The sequence below is a fragment of the Molossus molossus genome, unplaced genomic scaffold (genome assembly GCF_014108415.1).
Source record: "Molossus molossus isolate mMolMol1 unplaced genomic scaffold, mMolMol1.p scaffold_m16_p_1, whole genome shotgun sequence".
Classification (NCBI taxonomy): Eukaryota; Metazoa; Chordata; class Mammalia; order Chiroptera; family Molossidae; genus Molossus; species Molossus molossus.
Genome location: NW_023425344.1, coordinates 241,902,212 through 241,923,860, shown reverse-complemented (window position 1 = coordinate 241,923,860; position 21,649 = coordinate 241,902,212). Strand labels below are relative to the sequence as shown.

The 21,649-nt window shown below is 42.2% G+C and overlaps 3 protein-coding genes and 1 non-coding gene across 5 annotated transcripts in view; 1 reads left to right on the top strand and 3 right to left on the bottom strand.

Moving 5' to 3' along the window:
* Positions 1-1,739: 1,739 nt before the first annotated feature.
* On the bottom strand, positions 1,740-16,640 carry LOC118635384 (four and a half LIM domains protein 1-like). Of its 2 annotated transcripts, none has more exons than XM_036270101.1 (2): positions 16,528-16,640; positions 1,740-2,777 (listed from the first exon to the last, which is right to left on the bottom strand). In XM_036270101.1, exon 2 carries the CDS (start codon positions 2,587-2,589, stop codon positions 1,741-1,743), a length of 849 nt encoding a protein of 282 aa, XP_036125994.1. In that variant the 5' UTR covers positions 2,590-2,777; positions 16,528-16,640; the 3' UTR covers position 1,740. The 2 variants fall into 2 exon arrangements, with proteins under 2 accessions (XP_036125994.1, XP_036125996.1); XM_036270103.1 differs by lacking the exon at positions 16,528-16,640 and adding an exon at positions 3,489-3,545.
* GON7 (GON7 subunit of KEOPS complex) lies at positions 12,264-16,797 on the bottom strand. The gene is made up of 2 exons (XM_036270111.1): positions 16,528-16,797; positions 12,264-12,735 (listed from the first exon to the last, which is right to left on the bottom strand). The coding sequence occupies exons 1-2, from the start codon at positions 16,715-16,717 to the stop codon at positions 12,641-12,643; spliced, it is 285 nt and encodes a 94-aa protein (XP_036126004.1). The 5' UTR covers positions 16,718-16,797; the 3' UTR covers positions 12,264-12,640.
* Positions 12,506-12,609, bottom strand: LOC118621539. The gene has a single exon (XR_004957720.1). It is a non-coding gene; the product is annotated as a U6 spliceosomal RNA (small nuclear RNA).
* Positions 16,758-21,649, top strand: part of UBR7 (ubiquitin protein ligase E3 component n-recognin 7) — a 19,540-nt gene continuing 14,648 nt past the window's right edge. The window contains exons 1-3 of the mRNA XM_036251380.1: positions 16,758-17,121; positions 19,302-19,435; positions 19,896-19,956. Of these exons, the coding sequence (XP_036107273.1) occupies positions 16,972-17,121; positions 19,302-19,435; positions 19,896-19,956 (345 nt within the window). The 5' untranslated portion in view covers positions 16,758-16,971. The remainder of the gene's footprint in view (positions 17,122-19,301; positions 19,436-19,895; positions 19,957-21,649) is intronic.

Here is a 21,649-nt window from a genome sequence, read left to right as displayed (position 1 = left end):
TTTTCTGTTTTAAGTCTGAATTGGTTCACTTTTGCTCTGAATTACTTAATGATGTTTTAAACTGTTAACATGGTTTTTCTGCCCTTACTAAATTTAAAGCATGACTTTTGGAAAGTAAAAATTGTTAGAAAGTTTCACAGTAACTTTTTCTTTTTAAAAAATTTATGTTGCTTTATTCTGTAAGGACACCCTGAAATATTAGATAGTAGCTACTGACAAAATATAGAAATGAGGCATCAGCTTCTCTAACCACTGCTACAAGAATGTTCATATGTATTACCATTACATGTTCACTTTGACATCATCTCATTATACTATGTAATATAACAATGTAGCTAGAATACAGTAAATAGGTGATGCTGCATCTGAGGTAAGCACTATATGGAAATTGCTTCTGCCTGTGAGGATGGTGGCCTCCCCACTCCCCCAGAATCAAGCTAAGCTCTTGAGGAACGGTTCTAAGAATCTCAAGAGAAGAGATGCTGGTGGGCCTCTTTAGCACAGGGACAAAGAGCAGACAACTACTATGTTACATGGGATTCAACTTGCAACCCTTTGGAGATGTCACATCCGTGTCAATGACAGTCCTGGCGCCTGCTCAGCTACCTCTCTACAGTGTTACTTCTGTAGGAAGATTTCAAAACTGTAGGAACATTTGAGGGGGCTAAAACATTTCCATGCAAATCTCCAAACCCATAAACTATGATCCTCTTAATTAAAACAAAAATATTAATTAAAAAAAGAAAAAGAACAGCTGGGTTAGTTTTGTTAGGCTTCCAGAAGTAGTCACTGTGACAATGTTCCTCTGAAACAGGCTCATTTTCCCAGATCCGCCTACCCTTTCCAAATCACCTGCATGATCCTGCTTGAAAGTAGGAATGTTCAGAAACCACAGCACATGGCGAACTTGAACATTAGTATGGGGAAAAGGTCAATTTAGAATCACAGCTAAGTTCAAATGTTAATTTTCTGGAAATTTCTATTAGTCAATGAAAAGCACAAATCAGAAGGAAGGTTTTGATGAGGAAGTTAAACCATGCATTTCTGTAAGTTCTCTTTTTACAGAACAGGCTGAGCAGTGAGTTAGAGCAGCCGCTGCAGCTTATGTGTTGTGTGATGACATTAAGTCCCACCTGAGCCAGGAAGGGCATCTCACTGGGAGCTTTATCTCTTAGGCTTCTTGCTTACATCACTAAGCAGCTAAATGGCTGGTGCTTTTCTGCTCTATGATAAACAAACAGAAGGGTCAATCTATCTTAAGTGTTGTTTTTTTTGTCTGAGGATATTTTTTCCATTGATTTTTAGAAAAAGTGGAAGGGAGGGAGGGAGGGAGGAAGAAACATTGATGTGAGAAAGACACATTGATTGGTTGCCTCTTGCACGCATTCTGGCCAGGGTCCAGAATCAAACTTGTAACCCAGTGACCAGAAATCAAACCTGTGATCCTTCGGTGCCCAGGCCGATGCTCTAACCACTGCGCACGCCGGCCAGGGCTAAGAGTTCATTTTTAACAGCAGCCATTGCAAAATTAACTTTGCTGTGGAGTTGCTTTTTGCTAAATCCTAATATGATTGATCACTGTGTGTCCTTATTTGAGTAATATTGTACAATGGGAGAAAAGACAGAAGGAATAACTTTGAAGAGGTGAAAGACTACTCTTTCCCTATGGATGGTGCAGGGCAGAGGGTGAGGACACAAAAAAACAAGATTCAATTCCATTTTACTAGACAGGAGCCCCTGTCACTTTACTAGCATTTTGGCACAGTCAGGGCAGTACACCTGCTCCTCATGGAAAACAAAGCGCTTGCTGGCCAGATTCAGGGAGCATTTTTTGCAATGGAAACAGTAGTCGTGCCAGGATTGTCCTTCATAGGTCACCACACTGGAGCCTTTACCAAACCCAGTGATGGGGTTCTTGCATCCAGCACACTTCTTGGCCACATAGCTCTTGTAGCATTCCACACAGTAATACTGGTCTTGCACAGCAGTGAAACGCTGCCCAGCCAGCTTCTTAGAGCAGGTAGCACACACAAAGCACCCAGCATGCCAGGGCTGATCCTGGTAAGTGATTCCTTCAGATGTGATGGCCTTGGCGCACTTCACACAATGCTTGGCAAATTTGGCCTCGTAGCAAGTCACGCAGTAGAAGTCCTCCCCTTTAGGGAAGAAGCTTCCGGTCCCAATGATTTGCTTGCAGTTGCTGCAGGTAAAACAGTCTTTGTGCCAGACGGTCCCCTTGTACTCCACATTCATATCTCCTGCCATAATGACCTGTCCGCAGCCCTTGCACTTGGGGGAGGCCTCCTGCATGCTACACTTGGTGCACAGGATCTGGCTCTCTTTGGCCACAAAGGTCTCATTGGCCAAAGGGTGCAGGCACTTGGTACAGCGGAAGCAGGCGTCATGCCAGTAGCGGTTCTTATAGTGCACCTCTTTGGAGTCCGCACTGATGGACTTATAGCATTCCACACAGGTGTTGGCGCAGAACTTGTCAAAGCAGTTCAGGCAGCATTGGTGGCCATCCTTCTCCATGTACTTCTTCCCCTGCAGGGAGTCCCTGCAGTAGTAGCATTGAGAGTTCTCAGCCATGGTGCCCACCTTGTATCTGGACGGATCTCACACTAGATGTGTGGAGAATGACATGTATTTGGCAAGGGCTGGATATAGCTGTCAGTAACTTCCCATGTGCTGCCTGGGGATGCTCCGCAGCACAGATGTTCCAGTGGCGGCGGCCTTGGCAGCAGCAGTGGTGGTGGCAGACTCCACAATAACTTTTTCTGTATTTGTGTATAAAAATACATAACATGATTTTTTTTTAATGCAAAGGGAATAAAATGAGTATATGATGAAAAATTTCCCTCACTCCGGACCCCTACTCTTTCTAGGAGCAGTTTGACTACCCTTTCAAAGAAATTATAAGTACATCCAGCCAATAGTCTCCAACAGTGGCATTCTACACACTGTTCTGTATTTTGCTAGTTTTCATTTAACATTATATCCTAGAGATTGATCGTTAACACAGACTAAACCTTGGTCATTTTAATGCCTGCACAAATGCTCTAATATAATAATGTCCTATTTTTATTAAACTAGGGTGTTCTGATGGACATTTAGGTTGTGTACTATCTTTTGTTACTAAGAATAATGCTGCAATGAATAGTTTTATAAACAGATCTGTGCACGTGTTGCTATTATATGTAGGATAAATTTCTAGAAGTGAAATTGCTGCATTAAAGAGCATGTACATTTAGGCCCTGGCCAGTTTGGCTCAGCAGTTAGAGCACCAGCCAGCAGACCAAAGGGTCAAGGGTTTGATTCCCAGTCAAGGGCATGTACCTGGGTTGCAGGTTCTATCCCTGGCACCAGTCAGGGTCGTGTGGGAGGCAACCAGTCAATGTGTCACTCTCATATTGATGTTTCTCTCTTTCTCCCTCCATTCCTTCCACTCTATGTAAAAATCAATGGAGCTTATACCAGTTTACACTCACCATCAGTATATAAGAGACCTCATATCCTTTCCAGCTCAATATTGCATCAAAAGTTTTGATCTTTCAATCTGAAAAGTAAAAAAATGGTATCGCAATTGTGGTTATTATAATTTTCATTTCTTGGAAGTGGCACGTTTTGGTTTTTGTTTTCCTTTAAAAGCCATGTATATTTCTGCCCTGGCCAGTTTGGCTCAGCAGTTGAAGCGTCAGCCTGCGGACCAGAGACTCCTGGGTTCGGTTCCCGCTAGGGGCACATACCAAAAAAAAAAAAAAAAATTAAACAATAAAAGCCCTTTATATTTCTTATGATCTTGCTGTTCCTTTCCTTTGCCTATTTCTATTGTCTTTCTGACTGGTACACAAGAAATCCATAAAAGGAATTCTTAGTCATTTGTGCTGAAAATATGAAACACCTTTTCCCTCTTTCTCTTTTAACCTTATTCACAGAATGTTCAGAAACTTTATTATGTAATCGTATCTACTAATCTTTTCTAGTATGGCTTCTGAATTTTTAAAAATCTTGCTTAGGAAACCTTCACTCTGAAATGATAAAAACTATTATTCAATTTTATTTTAGTACTTCTATTTTTTATTTTAATTGATTTTAGAGGGGGAGGGGAGAGAAAGAGAGAGAGAGAGAGAGCAATCAATTTGTTGTTCCACTCATTTATACATTCACTGGATGATTCTTGTATGTGCCCCTGACTGGGGACTGAACCTGAAACCATGGTGTATTAAGACAATGCTCTAACCAACTGAGCTACCTGGCCAGTGCTCTTTCAGTACTTTTATAATTTTGCTTTATAGGAAATTCTTGAATCTACCTGAAACTTTTTTTTAAATATGTTTTTATTGATTTTTTTTTTTTTAGAGAGGAAGGGAGAGAGAGATAGAAACATCAGTGTGAGAGAGAAACATAGATTGTCTGCCCCCCTGCATGACTCCTACTGGGGATCAAGCCCACAACCTGGGCATGTGCCCTGACTGGGAATTGAACCAGGACCTCTCAGTTCATGGGATGATGCTCAATCCACTGAGCCACACAGGCCGGGCCAATCTACCTGAAATTTATTACAGTCGTCCCTCGCCACTTCGTGCTTCGACTTTCACGGCTTCACTCTATTGCAGTTTTTTAAAAAATTATAGATTGAGCGAAGCCGGGAAAGTCGAAGAGTGAAGTGGTGAGGGACGACTGTATATAAATAAAGAATCCTACTTTGTGGAAATTCATTTATTGCGGTACAGTCTGGAACTGATTAACCGCAATAAACAAGGACTGTATGTTCTAAGTAGTGAGTAAAGAACCCAGCTTCATCACAAAAACTAATCAATTTGTTTCTCATTTGTTAAAATAAAACTGAGCCCTGGCCAGTTTGGCCCAGCCAAGGCCTGAGAGTTTCTTAAAGTGTTCTGGCATGTACATCTGGTAAACACTACATCATTGTCAAAAATGGCAGTTATATTTATGAAGTAATAAAAATCTATGTTCTTTTAGAGAGAGGGGAAGAGAAAGGGAGAGAGAGCTAGAAACATCAATGAGAGAGAACATTGATTGGCCACTTCCTGCATACCCCCAACTGGGGATTTGGCCCACAACCTGGGCACGACCAGGAATCGAACTGGTGACCTTTTTGGTGCATGGGTCAAAGCTCAACTGTTGAGTCACACTGGCCAGGCCCAAGGATATTTTTTCTATTAATTTATATATAGAGAGAAAGAGATGGAGAGAGGGGGAGAGAGAGAAACATCAGTGTGAGAGAGATACATTTATTGGCTGTGGGCCAGGTTTCGAACCTGCAACCCAGCTACATGCCCTTGCCTGAGAATCAAAACCCAAGACCCGCCCTGGCCGGCTTAGCTCAGCGGTTGGAGAATTAGCCCGTGGACCAGAGAGACCTGGGTTTGGTTCCTGCTAAGGGCACATACCTCGGTTGCAGTTTGTCCCCAGCCACGGTTGGGGTTGTGTGGGTGGCAACCAGTCGATGTATCTCTCTCACATTGATGTTTCTCTCTCTCTCTTCCTCCCTCTCTCCCTCCTGCTCTATCTGAAGATGAATGCAAAAATGTCCTCTGGTGAGGATAAAAATAAAATAAAATAAAAATAAAACTGAGTGTTGTTTTATAAATACAGGGGTGGGCAAAAGTAGGTTTATTATAGTTATAATACAAATAAATAACACAATAACTAATAAATAATAATACAAGGATAAACTTTGCATTTCACATACTCAAAACAATAAACCTACTTTTGCCCACCCCTGTGTTCTTCAGTTTTGATATGAATTTTACACTCTATCTACTTACTATATACTTATCTATCCAAGAAATAATTACCACATAATTAATGTATATAATTTAATTAACATGGTAATTTTCCTTAAAACTATCACTAGCTGCATTTATGGTAATGCATTTTTTGTTGTTCATCTTCACCCAAGGATATATATATATATATATAATTTTTATCTTCACCAGAGGACATTTTTGCATCTATCCTCAGATAAAGCGGGAGGGAGAGAGGGAGGAAGAGAAAGAGAGAAACATAGATGTGAGAGAGACACATCCAGTGGTTTGCTACCCACACGACCCCAACTGGAGCTGGGGACAGACCGCAACTGAGGTATGTGCCCTTAGCGGGAACCAAACCCAGGTCTCTCTGGTCCGCGGGCCAATGCTCTAACAGCTGAGCCAAACCAGCCAGGGCCCAAGGATATTTTTTCTATTGATTTTTTAGAGAGTGGAAGGGAAGGGGGGCAGAGAGAGAGAAACATCAATGTGAGAGAGGCACATTGATTGGTTGCCTCCGACACATGCCCCAACCATAGCCGGGGATCAATCCCGAGACCCTTTGGTTCTCAGGCCGACAATCCAACCACTGAGTTACACCTGCCAGGGCTATGGTAATACAGTTTTGTTTTTTTTTTATCCTCACCCGAGGATAATTTTCTATTTATCTTCAGATAGAGTGGGAGGGGGAGGGAGAGAAAGGGAGAGAGAGAGAAACATTGACGTGAGAGGGACACATTGACTGGTTGCCTCCTGCAGAACTCCACCAGGGCAGTAATACAGTTTTGAACTTTGCAGTGCTCAACCACAATCAGTTCAAACAGGAATTTCTTATATACATTTTATCATCACATCGTGGCTGACAAATGAATTAAAAAGCATAGGTTTTCAGGATGTCTTAGATATGACTCTCTAGTCATATAAGAAATGATATTCTATAGTTGTTCAGATTGAACAATTCCACTGAGATAGGTGTATTTTTTACTTTATTCCTCATCTGAGGATATTTTTCTACTTATTATCAGATAGAGTGGGAGGGAGAGAGAGAGAAAGAGAGAAATATCAATGTGATGGAGCAACACTGACTGGTTGCCTCCTGCATAATCCGAGCAGGGTTGGGTTGTCCGCAACCGAGGTACGTGCCTTGACCGGAATCGAACCCGCAACTCATTGGTTCGTGGGTTGATGCTCTAACCGCTGAACCAAACTGGCCAGGGCAAGATAGGTGTATGTTAAACAGGAACTAGATAAAAGTACTACATAACAAACTGAGGGCCACAGATGTCTCCAACTGATTTTCTCATTTGGAAGAAAACATAAACTTTATTTCCTTTAAAAGTCCAGGACTTCTTTAAAAAAATTTTTTTTTTTCTTTATTGGTTTTAGAGAGAGGGGAAGGCAGAGGGAGAGAGAGTTAGAAACATCGATGAGACAGAACATTGATTGACCGCCTCCTGCATGTCCCCCACTGGAGATCAGGCCCACAATCTGGGTTTGTGCCCTGACTGGGAATTGAACTGGGGACCTCTTGGTGCATGGGTCGATGCTCAACCACTGAGCCACACTGGCCAGGCTAGTTCAGGACTTCTTAATAAAAGTTTCTAATGGGGTAAAAAGGTAAAATATCTGTAACAAAAAAATAAATAAAAAATTCATAAAAAAAAAAAAAAAAATTCTGAGTAGCTGCCCCGGCCAGTTTGGCTTAGTGGTTAGAGTATTGGCCCATGGACCAGAGAGGCCCAGGTTCAAATCCTGCTAGGGGCGTGTACCTCGGTTGTAGTTTGTCCCTGCCCCGGTTGGGGTTATGTGGGTGGCGACCAATCAATGTGTCTCTCTCACATAGATGTTTCTCTCTCTCTTTTAATCCCTCTCTCCCTCCCGCTCTACCTGAGGATAGATGCAAAAATGTCCTCTGGTGAGGATAAAAAAAAAATTCTGAGTGCTGACGAAATAATGCTGATATAGTACATTTCATATTATGATGGGGGAAGTCCAGGGCAGTAGGTGCCACAGAACCTCACAGCACGAGGACCTAACACTGTCTGAGAAACTGGGAAAGGTCTACTGGAGGAAATGTTCACATTGGAACCTAAAGGATGAGAAGAGCTAGACAGGCAAAGGAGGTCACTTGGCCCAGGATTTGAAAAGCAACTGGATTAATTGTGTTCTGCTTGCCTGTGGCTAATGCTTGTACCCTTACAAGGCAGCAGATTTGAAAACCAGACAAGACATTTCTTCTACACTAGTCCTTCAAACTGATCTTTTTTGTCACACATATGGCTCACCTATGAAGGAGAGAGCATTAGAATTAAAATCAGTATTGAAGCTAAGGAAAAGATCAATCAAACCTATAATCCAGAACATAAAACACTGAATCACAAGCATAAGTATCTTGAAATTTCTTCTTTATAAACATATTTACTAAACAAAGAAGGAACAAAATATTTGGGAGCAAAGTTCAGCTATTAATTTAAAAATATGAACTATTTAAACTATACATTTAAGTTGGTTTTACAGATTGTATGAAGGTAAAATATTTATAAGTCACTGAGTTGAAGTCCAAATATTAGACATCACAAACTAAACAAACAAGATACTTTCTGACCATTTACAGACAGTCCCTGACTTACAATGGTCCAACTTATGATTTTTTTACTTTATGATTGTGTGAATGCAATACACTTTCCGTAGAAACCCTACTTCAAATTTTGAATTTGAATCTTTCCTGGGCTAGCAATATGTAATACATTACTCTTTCTGATGCTGGCCAGTGACAGTGAGATTCTGACCAACTATAGGCTAATGTAAGTGTTCTAAGCATGTTTAAGGTAAGCTAAGCTAAGCTCTGATGATTGGTAAGTGTATTAAATGCATTTTTAACTTAGAATGGAATAATAGGGATGTAAGTCGTAAGTCAAGTAACATCTGTATAAAACTTTTTCTACCCCTGGCCGATTTGGCTCAGCAGTTAGAGTGTTGGCCAGCGGACCAGAGAGTCCCAGATTTGGTTCCCGTTAAGGGCATGTACCTCGGTTGCAGTTTGTCCCTGGCCCTGGTTGGGTTATGCAGGAGGCAGCCACTCGATATGTCCCTTTCACATTGATGTTTCTCTCTCTCTCTCTCTCTTTGCCTCCCACTCTATCTGAACAAAAAATGGAAAAATGTCCTCGAGTGAGGATTAAAAAAAAAACAAAAAACAACTGAGCCACACCAGCCAGGGCTATGGTAATATGTTTAAGGCTATGTATATAACCTAGTTCTGCCAATAGTTCTGTAACTCAGGGCAAACACATATTATAAGATTCACTTTATCTCTGAAATAATATGAGGTTATTTCCAACTCTAAAAATCTATGACTATTTGTATTTCATTAGGTACACGCCACTTGATTTATCTGCATTTTAGCTAGGTCAATGAATCAGGAAACATGCACAGTAAATAAAAAATGCCTTAATCCCACTGATAAGCAGAAAAGGGACACACACACACACACTTAAAGGACTTAAAATAGTCCTTTGTTAAGCAAAATCAGTGTGGCTACAGGATAAGAGGAAATATCTAAGTTATAGCCAACATAAATTGTTTACTTAAAGATTACATCTCTATTTATATATAACACATCACAGCATAAAAGAACACCCCATTTGTCTCAAAGTACAAGTTAAATATACAAGGTGGGACAAAAGTAGGTTTATAGTTGTTCGTATGGAAAACACAATAATAAATAATACAAGAATAAACTTTGTTTTGTATAGTCACAACTGTAAACCTACTTTTCTTTTTAATTCTCACCCGAGGATATTCTTCCATTTATTTTCAGATAGAGTGGGAGGGAGGGAGGGAAACATTGATGTGAGAGGGACACATCAACTGGTTGCCTCCCACATGACTCCAACCAGGGCCGGGGACGAACCGAAATGGAGGTAGTACGTGCTTTTAGCCAGAATTGAACCTGAGACTCTTTGGTCCACGGGCCGATGCTCTAACCACGGGGCCGTTAAAACAGCCAGGGTTATAAACCTACTTTTGCCCCACCCTGTATATATTCCCTGAGTGGTGTCATGTCTGGATGTCTGTATATTGGTTGTGAGTATAGATTCAGGGTTTCCTTGGGTTTCTTTCGAGGGCTCTTCTTTATCTTCACTCAGTACTTCTCTCTATTCTCGTTTTCCTTCTACTTAAACAGTCTGGTATTCTTTTTTTTTTAAACTAAATTTGTTGGGGTGACATTGGTTAATAAAATCATACAGTTTCAAGTGTACAATTCTATTATACAGATTGCCATTTTTTTTTTTTTATCCTCACCTGAGGACATTTTTTTCCATTTTTTGTTCAGATAGAGAGAGAGAGAAACATTGATGTGAAAGGGACACATTGAGTGGTTGCCACCCGCACGACCCAACCAGGGCCGGGGACAAACTGCAACCGAGGTACGTGCCCTTAGCGGGAACCGAACCTGGGTCTCTCTGGACCGCAGGCCGACGCTCTAACCGCTGAGCCAAACCAGCCGGGGTGAGGATAAATTTTTTAATTGATTTTTTTTAGAGAGAGGAAGAGGGAGAGAGGGAGAAACATTGATGTGAGAAACATTGATGGGTTGCCTCCCATACACAACCCAAGAAGAGAACAAACTGGCAACCTAAGGTATGTGCCTTGACCGGGAATCGAACCTACAGCCTTTTGGTGTATGGGACAATGCTCCAACTAAGCCACCTGGCCAAGGGCCAAAGTGTCATTCTTACATTCAATACCCAATTTCATCACTTGCTCACGTCAGTTCTTTGAAATGTTTTTGCCCATGAATCATGACATGTATTTTTTTTTTTTATCCTCACACAAGGGCATTTTTTTTTTGGTATGTGCCCCTAGTGGGAACCGAACCCAGGACTTTCCAGTCCATGAGCCAACACTCTAACCACTGAGGCAAACCGGCCAGGGCCTTTTTATTTTGCATTTATTTTCAGATAGAGCAGGAGGGAGAGGGGGAAGTGAGAGAGAGAAACATCAATGTGAGAGAGACACATCGACTGGCTGCCACCCACACAACCCAACCAGGACCGGGGACAAACTGCAACCGAGGTACGTGCCCTTAGCGGGAACCGAACCTGGGTCTCTCTGGACCGCAGGCCGATGCTCTAACCACTGAGCAAACCTGCCAGGACATGACATGTACTATTTATAACAGAAGCGGAAGTTAAAAGATGCAAATATCACACAAATTAATTCAAAGATTATTTTATTTTTTAAATCCTCACCTGAGGGTATTTTTCCATTGATTTTCAGATAGAGAAGGAGGGAGGGAGGGAGAGAGAAAAAAACATCAATGTGAGAGAGGCACATTGATTGATTGGTTGCCTCTCACACGACTCCAACCAGGGCTGGGGATAGAACTGCAACCGATGCAAGTGCCCTTGACCGGACTCGAACCTGCAACTCTTTGGTCCATGGGCTGTCATTCTAACCGCTGAACCAAACCAGCTAGGGCTCAAATATTATTTTAAAATTACAGAACAAAACAAAACAAAATATGCCCGGACCAATGTGGGTCAGTTGATTGGGCGTAGTTCCGTGCACTTCTAGGTTGCCAGATTGATTCCTGGTCAGGGTACATGCCTGGGTTTTGGGCTTGATCCCTGTAGGGGGTGTGCAGGAGGCCGCTGATCGATGTTTCACTTTCACAAAAATGTTTCTACCTCTCTGTCTCCCTTCCCCTCTCTAAAAATCAATTAAAGCCCAACCAGTGTGGCTCAGTGGACTGAGCATTGTCTCATGCACCAAGAGGTTACTGGTTCGATTCCTGATCAAGGCACATGCCTGGGGTTGCAGGCTTGATCCCTGGTGTGGGGTATGCAGGAGGCAGCCAATTGATGTTTCTCTCTCATTGATGTTTCTCTCTCTCTCTCCTTCTCCCTCTAAAAAAAAATCATTAAAAACATATTTTAGCCCTGGCCGGTTTGGCTCAGCAATTAGAGCATTGGCCTGTGGTCCAGAAAGACCTGGGTTCGATCCCCGCTAAGGGCATGTACCTTGGTTGCAGTTTGTCCCCGGGCCTGGTTGGTCGTGTGGGTGGCAGCCACTCGATGTGTACTTTTCCCATTGATGTTTCTCTCTCTCTTCCTCTCTTCTCTTTTCCTCTCCCTCCCTCCCATTCTATCTGAATGAAAAAATGGAAAAATGTCCTTGGGTAAAGATAAAAAACAAAAAAAACCATATTTAAAAAAATCAATTAAAAAACAATCTTTTAAAAAAAAAAGTAGAAAGTAAAAACTCAGTCACCAACTTAAAGGGTTTAGATATCTATCTATCTATGTTTTTATTGTTTTTTTTAGAGAGAGGAAGGGAGAGAAATAGAAACATTGATGTGAGAGAGAAACATCGATCGGCTGCCTCCTGCACACCCCCTACTGGGGATCAAGTCTGCAACCCAGGTATATATCCTGACCCAGAACTGGGACCTCTCAGTCCATGGGATGATGCTCAATCCACTAAACCACACCGGCTAGGCATTAGAGGATTTTTATGAAGTGGTCTCTGTTATATCCATGGTCTAAAATTTCTCACTCAAGAAAACACATTCATTTCTAAACATTTATTATATCTTTCTTTGCTGGAAACAGAAGTTTTTTTCTTTGACAAAACTGTCCCAGGGGAACAAAACAAATGCTTTTCCAAATTAGAGCAGATCTTCCTAAAATGTCAGTGTGTGATAACTAAAATATGGTTACAGTCTTTTTCTTTGGTAATGCTTCACAAGTTTGAGTGTCATCCTTGTCAGGGGCCATGCTAATCTTCTCTGTATCATTCCAATTTTAGCATATGTGCTGTAGAAGAGAACATGATAGGACTTTTAAATTTCATAAAAGCTATTAAGATGGTGGTTTTGGCCGTTTTGCAGATGGTCCATCTGAGTTAGTTCTGTTATCAATGTTATTTTCATCTTCTGCATCATCTTCATCATCACCTTTTAAAATAAATATTTGTATGACAATATGTTCAGTGGTTGAAAGAAATATAATTAAAATAGTTGATAATGCGACTGGTTCACATTAGGATTAATAAAACCATGCATTTTCCAGATCTGATGTACCATTTAAAAGATTTCAGTAATTTTGGTGTTTAAAACATTTCCTATCTCTTTTTTTGAAGATATAATTCACATAACCATAAAGTTCACTTTATAAAGAATATAACTTATTAATTTTTGGTATATTCACAAGATTATGCAATCAACACCACTATCTAGTTCTAGAACATTTTCATCATTCTAGAAACAAATCTCATACCCATTAGCAGTGACTCCCTATTCCCCTCAGTCCTTGGCAACCGCTAATCTACTTTCTATCTCTATAGATGTCTATTCTGTACATTTTATATAAATGGAATCATATAATATGTGGCCTTTTGTGACTGTCTTCTTTCACGTAGCATAATGCTTTCAAGGTTTATTCACATTGTAGTATGTCTGTGTACTTCATTCCTTTTTATTGCTGAACAATATTCCACTATATGGATATATCACAGTTTGTTTATCCACTCATCACTTGATGAACATTTGTGTTTTTTCCACTTTTTAGCTATTATGAACCATGCTGCTATAAACATACTGTATATGTTTTTGTGTCACTATATGCTTCCAATTCTCTTGGGAGAACTAGGAGAGGAACTGATGGGTCAGATGGTAACTTTATGTTTATCTTTTTCAGGAACTGCCACACTCTTTTCCAAAGAAGGTACGCCATTTTACATTTTCATCAGCAACGTATGAGGGCTCCAATTTCTTCATATCCTAGCCAACACTTGTTACTGTTCTTTTTTTATTTTAATCCTCAACCAAGGATATTTTTCCATTGATTTTTTTTTTCCAGATAAAGTGGGAGGGAAGGAGGGAGAGAGAGAGAGAAACATCGATGTGAGAGAGACACATTGATGGGTTGCCTCCTGCACGATCCCAAACGAGGCCAGGGATCAAATCCACAATCAAGGTACATGCCCTTGACTGGGAATCAAATCCAAGCCTCTACTGTCCTGGGGCCAACGCTCTAACTGCTGAGCCAAACAAGCCAGGGCAGTTATTGTTCTTTTTGATTATAGACATCCTAGTGGGCATGTAGCGCTATCGCACTGTGGTTTTGATTTGTATTTCCCTGCTGGCCAATGATGTTGAACATCTTTTCATGTGTTTATTAGCCCCACATATATTTTTTGGAGAACTGTCTAGCCGAATCCTTTGTATCTGGGAATTGGATTATTTGTATTTTTAGTGTTAAATTCTGTCATTTTTCTTTAGTACTTACAATTTTTTATTTTGTAGACTATTTGTTAATTGAGAGATAATTAATATAACACAAAATTCACCATTTTATCTCTATCAATTATTTTTTTATCCTCATCCGAGGACATTTTTCCATTTTTTGTTCAGATAGTGGGAGGGAGGGAGAGACAGAGAGAGAAACATCGACGTGAAAGGGACACATTGAGTAGCTGCCTCCTGCATGACCAACCAGGGCCGGGGATAAACTGCAACCGAGGTACGTGCCCTTAGCGGGAACCAAACCCGGGTCTCTCTGGACTGCAGGCAGATGCTCTAACCGCTGAGCCAAACAGGCTAGGGCTATCTCTATCACTTTTAACAAAGGTAATTCAAACCTAAGGTTTATGGAGATTTCATTAAGCAAATAATACAAAAACATATCCACCTATACAAAGATATTACTAACCCGCCATTTTATTTTTGGACTATATAAGGGAAAGTTTATTTAGAAGAAATGGGCTCAGGAAACAAGTTAAAGAGGCAAAAAAAGAGCCCTTAGAGCTTAGGAGACAGAGAGAGGCAAGGAAAACGCACCTGGGGGAAGGGAGTGGGGAAAGGTACCTCAAGCTCCACAGAGAGAGCAAGGCTGGGTCCTAGGTCCTAAAGGCTTTTAAGGGTGGGGATTTTAGGGGAGGTTCCAGGGGAGGATCTCAAAAGAATATTCATCAGCTTTCCCAGTGTGTTCCTTCAGGGTCCTGGTTTCCACTGATCAATCAGTTATTAGTCAATGCAACTAGACTCACAATGAACAGAATAGGTGGCAGTTATTTTTTCAATAAGTAATGACACATTAAAAAAAAAAAGGCTATGCCCGGCCAGTGTGGCTCAGTGGTTGAATGTCAACCCACCCACCAGGAGGTCGCAGGTTCGATGGCTGGACAGGGCACATGCCCAGGTTGTGGGCCAAATCCCCAGTGGGGGGCATGCAGGAAGTGACCAATCGATGTTCTCTCTCATCCATGTTTCTATCTCTCTCCCTCTCCCTTCCTCTCTCTCTAAAAGCAATAAAGGGGAGCCCTGGCCGGTTTTGCTCAGCGGTTAGAGCGTCGGCCTGCGGTCCCTAGAGACCCGGGTTCGGTTCCCGCTAAGGGCATGTACCTCGGTTGCAGTTTGTCCCCGGCTCTGGTCAGTCGTGCGGGTGGCAGCCACTCGATGTGTCCCTTCACGTCGATGTTTCTCTCTCTCTCTGTTCCTCTCTCCCCCTCCTACTCTACCTGAACAAAAAATGGAAAAATGTCCTCCGGTGAGGATAAAAAAAAAAAAAAAAAAAAAAAGCAATAAAGGGGGAAAAAAGGCTCTAGCTATATACGCCTGTCCTCATGCCAATGATAACATTTTCAACAGATTAGAGGTATTTCTGGAGCCAAGAAACAGACAATATACGTCATATGGAAACAATCTATTATCTGAACTCAGTGTAATGTTCCAAATTGGATCCTTCACATTATCTGGAGTGTCAAGCTGGAAAAAAGAAAGTAGAGCTTAAGCTACTCTACAGAGGAGTTAAGCCCTAACTCCGGTATTTAGTTCACAGGTTCTTCCATCTAGGGCAGTCAAAATATACCCACCTTTTTGCATTCAAAATATAAAGATTTAAAAAATATTAACGCAGTTACATTTCATGTTTCTACTTTCAAACCACACCTACAAGACTGGAATATGGGAGAGTCGTGGCTGGAGTCTTAAAACTTGTTAGACTGAAATCGGTCCCAATCTTCTGAACCTTCTATTCCTAGGATAGACGGCAGTCCACACGTTTGTAATTCACACCTGGTAAACCCCTTTTCATCTCAACACCCAACTCAAGTCATGCCCTCTCTGAAGCCTCCCTGGGTCCTCTCAATTTGCAGTACACATTAGTTACAAATGGTCCTGGGGCCATACTTCCACTCTTTAATATGAGTGTTGGCCTGTTTAACCCCTCACAACTCTGAGGTCCTGTTTAACCCCTCACAAGGAAAGGAACTGTGTCAAATTCACCTTTTTTTCTTTTTCTTTCTTCTAGCGAGGAAGGGTAAGGGTGAGAGAAAGAAACATCAACTTGTTGTTCCACTTACTGATGCATTCATTGGTTGATACCTGTCAGTGCCCTGACCGCTGATGGAACCCGCAACCTGGGCCTATGGGGAAGAGCTCTAACCAACGGAACCACTCGGCCAGGGCCCACCTTATTCTTTCTCCAGAGCTCGGCCCAGTGCCTGGCACAGAGTAGGCGTTCAGCAAATGTGTGCGTGATAAATGACACAAAACACTTGGGTAGAAGCAGCCCGGATAAATCAGCCCAGATTCCGCCCAAATAGGGCGTAAGGTGTCAACAATTTTTAGGTGGAATTCTGCTTCCCCCGAGGCTCACTTTTTTCACGTCTTCTATTGTACACGGGCTCCCCGAAGAGATTTTCCCCCAGGCTCCCTTTCCCCGCCCTCCACCGTCTCAGAACTCACCGATCAAGGCCCCGTCTGGAGCTGCTTCCGGCTGTACCTGGGGGCCCAAGAGCTCGGCCACCAGCTCCCTCATCCGGGCCAAGCCGGACAATAGCCCCTGGAAAGGGTCGACGTCGTCCGGCGCCTCACAAAGTACCCGCAGTTGCTGCGGCTGCCCGTCCAGCCCAATGTACTCGCCTAAAACCTCCATGGCAACCACTGAGTTTCCAGAACGCGCCACCGGGAAGTAGCACCCGGAAGCGGAAACCAGTCCCCAGCAAGCTCAGGCGAGAGAAGGGAGAGGAGTGACTTCCGTTTGTCGGAAGTCGCTCCTCCCCCTTCCTTTGCTTTCCTTATTTTGGGATTGGTTCCTGACACTCAGGACCCGCCTCCTCCGGCCACGCCTCTCGTGGCCGCTTTTCCCGCCTCTGCCGGAGCAAAGCTGCGATCTGGTGACAGTTGAGGATGGCCGGAGCTGAGGGTCCCGCCGGGCGCCACTCGGAGCTGGAGCCCGTGGTATCGTTGGTCGACGTACTTGAGGAGGACGAGGAGTTGGAGAATGAGGCGTGCGCCGTACTGGGCGGCAGCGACTCCGAAAAGTGCTCCTACTCGCAGGTGGGCGCGCGGCGGGGGCCTCGGCTCCCTCGGCTCCCTCGGCTCCCTCGGCTCCCTGGGAACCTTCTCTTCCCCGCCGGACTTACCCTATTCCCGCCTGCCGCGGCTGTCTTCCTCGTGGTGGATCGGGACCGCCGTTCGTCGTAGGCGCCCCCAGCCCGGGCCCAGCTGCCGTTTTACCCTCAGCCTCCTGGGCCCCCTTCCACACCCTGTGTCCAGCAGGGGTCCCCTCCTCCCTCGGTTCTCCTCCGGCCGCTCAGGATTCGCCAGGCTTTGGCCCTGGAGCAGCTGCTCTTTTCTTCCTCCGCAGCCTCTTCTCGGTGCCCGGCTGCTTTTCACGAAGCCATCCCCGTGACCTCTCAAATCCAGACATCTTTGTCCCGACTTTTCCCACCCTAAGGGTATTTACTAGGAACCGAATGGGAGAGGCAAAGAGAGTTCAAGGAGAGAGCCCGGCTTCGAAAACCTCCCCTTATGGGCTGGGCTCCTTGACAGCTAGTTCTGTGCAGTTTGGTTCAGCTGGTAGTTGATTGGGGAGGCGAAACAAGTACCTTGTGGTTCTGCGGTCGCCCCCCCCCCCCCCCCATGGAGATAGGAACTAGAACAGCAGATGGCTTTGGCAAAGTCGGGGTGGGGGGCTGCTTGAAGAGGAAATTTGGCGTTTGGAAGACGTGAACAGGAATTTGAGGGGGGTGTGATGTAGTGTTGGGTGACTCATACTGTATATTTCTAGGTACAAAAATGGATCGAGGTGGGTAGAAGAAAACTCCAAAGGGATGAGAATTCGTAGGGTGAAGATGGTTGTCTTCCAGGGCAATGGAATGGAATATTAGGGAATGTAGAGAGTGTTGGGGTCTTTATGTGGTATGGACTGAGATCATAATACCAGTTGAGTTTACACTGCGAAGTGGTTAGATTTTTAAATACACCTGGTATCCAGAGATAGTCCCAGATGTTGGCTGGTAATTTAAAACCTTTGGTCACCACTAGAACAACTTTTTCTCTGCTTTTTTCTTTTTTAAAAAATGTCTGTATATAAGCTATTTTTGAATTGTGGTTAGCTTTATAAAACAGACTTACTTAAATTTTTCTTTTTATTGTAGTAAAATATATGGAAAATTGCACAAATAATATGTAGGGCTTGAAAACAAACCCATGCAGGTACCTACCGTCCAGATCTATAAATAGAACATCACTGGCATTCCAGAAGCTCCCCTGTGTCTTCTTCCTTCTTACAGGAGGGTGATCATCAAAATTTGTTAAAAGTCTTGCCGGTTTTTTCTTCAACTTTTTTTTTTCAAAACATTTCTAAACTACAAATAAGTTGAAAGAAGAATATTATGAATACTTGTGTATCTCTTACATATATTCATTTTTTAACATTTTCCATTTATCTTTCTCCTCTTCTTTATAATACACTTTTTCTTTTTCATTCTGTGATGAGGCATTTGAACATAAGTTGCAGGTATCACCACACTGCACCTCTAAGTGATTCAGCATGCATCTAAAAAAATCAAAGGGATTATTTTTTAATGCACTGATTTTGTCTTTGATGGAATCAAGCATTTACCAAAATTAAAGTGTGATATTACTTACATCAACCTGTACACATTTTCCTACTTTTTCATATGTTAAACTGAATAAGTATTCTAGCTTATTCACAGCTGATTGAAAACATTAAACTTCCTATCACTGTAAGAAAAATTGTATGAAAGCAATCACTAATATAGTACGTATATAGTGATATGAAACAGTGTTTTGGCACTCTCTCTTTTTTTTTATTTTTTTTATCCTCACCCGAGGACATTTTTTGTTCAGGTAGAGTGGGAGGGAGAGAGAGGAAGAGAGAGACATCGATGTGAAAGGGACACATCGAGTGGCCGCCACCCGCACGACCGACCAGGGCCGGGGACAAACTGCAACCAAGGTACATGCCCTTAGCGGGAACCAAACCGGGTCTCTCGGGACTGCAGGCTGATGCTCTAACCGCTGAGCCAAACCGGCCAGGGCGGCACTCTCTTATATAAGCTTTTTTATTAGTCTCAGTAGTTTTTACAGGAAAATCTTGGCCACAGATAACCTGATTTCAGTGATTTTTCAGATCACAATATGGGTGGGTATTAGGTAACTATGCCATATTTCATTAATTCTCTATTTTTCATTTTGGGGCTGTCTTTTAGGTCTCAGTAAAGAGACAAGCACTATATGCCTGTAGTACCTGCACCCCCGAGGGAGAAGAACCAGCAGGAATTTGCCTAGCTTGCAGTTATGAATGTCATGGAAGTCATAAACTATTTGAGCTGTACACAAAAAGGTAAAGACAATCAGTGGTTGGTGCTGAATGCTTTTTAAATGTTTAGATTCTTTCCTAGCTGCATTTTTTTTAAAATCTTGCTTTTCCATTTAAAGTAGCTATGTACTGGTCAATTTATTATAGTTTTATGTAATAGAATTTGAGACAATAGTTTTTCCAGATGGCCTTTTAAAATATGATTATGGTACAAACTCAAACTACTCATCCTTCTCTGCCATTAATTTACTTGTGTATCTGGTTATTATATATATATGTTTCTGCATGTTAATTTCCAGAATAGTTAAATCTTTTATTGTTATGTGCTTGGAGAAATTCTGAATTGGATACACGAGCAGCAACCAAGCAAGCCATTTTTTAGATCCTAGAAATGAATTTAAAGGGAAGGGGCTATGATAGGAACTTTAAAAAGTCATTAGATTTAAAAGAAAAATTAAAATTGGCTCTTCCTCCTTTGTTTCAGAAATTTTCGTTGTGATTGTGGAAACAGCAAGTTTAAAAATTTGGATTGCAAATTATTTCCTGTAAGTAAGCACTGTAACTATACATGCATTGAAAATAATTGAGATTGATATTTGACAGAGTGGATTAAAAAAATATTTTCCAGCCCTGGCCAGTTTGGCTCAGTGGTTAGAGCGTCGGCCTGCGGTCCGTAGAGATCCGGGTTCGGTTCCCGCTAAGGGCACGTACTTCGGTTGCAGTTTGTCCCCGGCCCTGGTTGGTTGTGCGGGTGGCAGCCACTCGATGTGTCCCTTCACGTCGATGTTTCTCTCTCTCTCTCTCCCTTCCTCTCTCTCCCTCCCACTCTATCTGTACAAAAAATGGAAAAATATCCTTGGGTGAGGATAAAAAAAATAAAAAAAAAAAAAAATATTTTCCAAAAGGGAAGTTCTTATGCTTATTCTTTGCAAATGGTAAATCAATATGAGACTCCATTTTTATTTATTAATTTTTTTAAATCCTCACCTGAGGATATTTTGTAATTCATCTTCAGATAGAGTGGGAGAGAGGGAGGGAGAGAGAGAGAGAAACATCGATGTAAGAGAGACACATTGACCAATTGCCTCCTACACGACCCTGACCAAGGCTGGGGACCAAACCACAACCAAGGTACGTGCCCTTGACCAGGATCCAACTCGCAACTCTTATGGTCCACTGGCTGACGCTCTAACCGCTGAGCTAAAGCAGCCAGGGCTAGACTCCATTTTTTATCCTGTTGGAAAACTAAGTAACCTGTTTAGAGCCTACAGTGTAGATTATAATTAATATGAAGATTTTGGGAAAATGTTCTTTGCACTTCTTTTCAGATTTAATTATGTTAATTGTGCTCATACTCCAAAGCTTTTATTTATTTTATTTATTTTTTAGAGAGAGAGGAAGGAAGAGAGAGATAGAAACATTGATGTAAGAGAGAAACATTGATCTGCTGCATCTTGCATGCCCCCCACTGGGGATGGAACCCACACCTGGGCATGTGCCCTGACCAGGAATCAGACCAGCAACCTCTTGGTGCACAGGTCAATGCTCAACCACTAAGCCATACTAGCTGGGCAAGCTCTAAGGCTTTAAAGCAAAGGATATGACTCTAAAAACTGGATAATTAAAACTTGGTAATAATGAATGTGGGCTAGATGCACGCAGGAGTTTTTCACTGCTTTTTGGCTAATAAAAACTATGCTTATACAATAACTTTTAGTGAAATAACAGAAATGAAAGAAAGTAAGGGATTTTATATTGTTCAGTCATAGTTGCTAAAACTGTTAGGCGTTTCTCTCCTTTGAAGATTATTTTTAGACAATTTTTTGTCTGCTTTTGTTATTAATCCTCACCAAGGATATATATACTTTTTTTCCCTTTATTGATTTTAGAGAGAGAGGAAAGGAGAGGGAGAGAGAGATAGAAATATTGAAGACAGAGAACATCGATTGGCTGTCTCCTGCATGCCTCACATAGGGGATTTGGCCCACAACCTGGGCATGTGCCCTGAGCAGGAATTGAATGGGCGACCTCTTGGTGCATGGGTTAACAACGCTCAACCACTGAGCCACACTGGCTGGGCGAGGATATTTTTTCTATTGATTTTTTTTTTTTTTTTATGTAAAGAGAGTGGAAGGGAGGGAGGGAGTTAGGGAGAGAAAGAGAGAAAAATAAATAAAAACACCTATGTGAGAGAGACACATTGATTGGTTGCCTCCTGCACATGCCTTGACTGGAGCT

Bases quoted from the DNA above. Each gene is read 5' to 3' on its own strand.
- LOC118635384 (XM_036270101.1), bottom strand. From the start codon at position 2,589: ATGGCTGAGAACTCTCAATGCTACTACTGCAGGGACTCCCTGCAGGGG.
- GON7 (XM_036270111.1), bottom strand. From the start codon at position 16,717: ATGGAGGTTTTAGGCGAGTACATTGGGCTGGACGGGCAGCCGCAGCAA. The intron at 12,736-16,527 runs GTGAGTTCTGAG...TTATTTTAAAAG, and splicing joins TCCAGACGGGGCCTTGATCG to GTGATGATGAAGATGATGCA.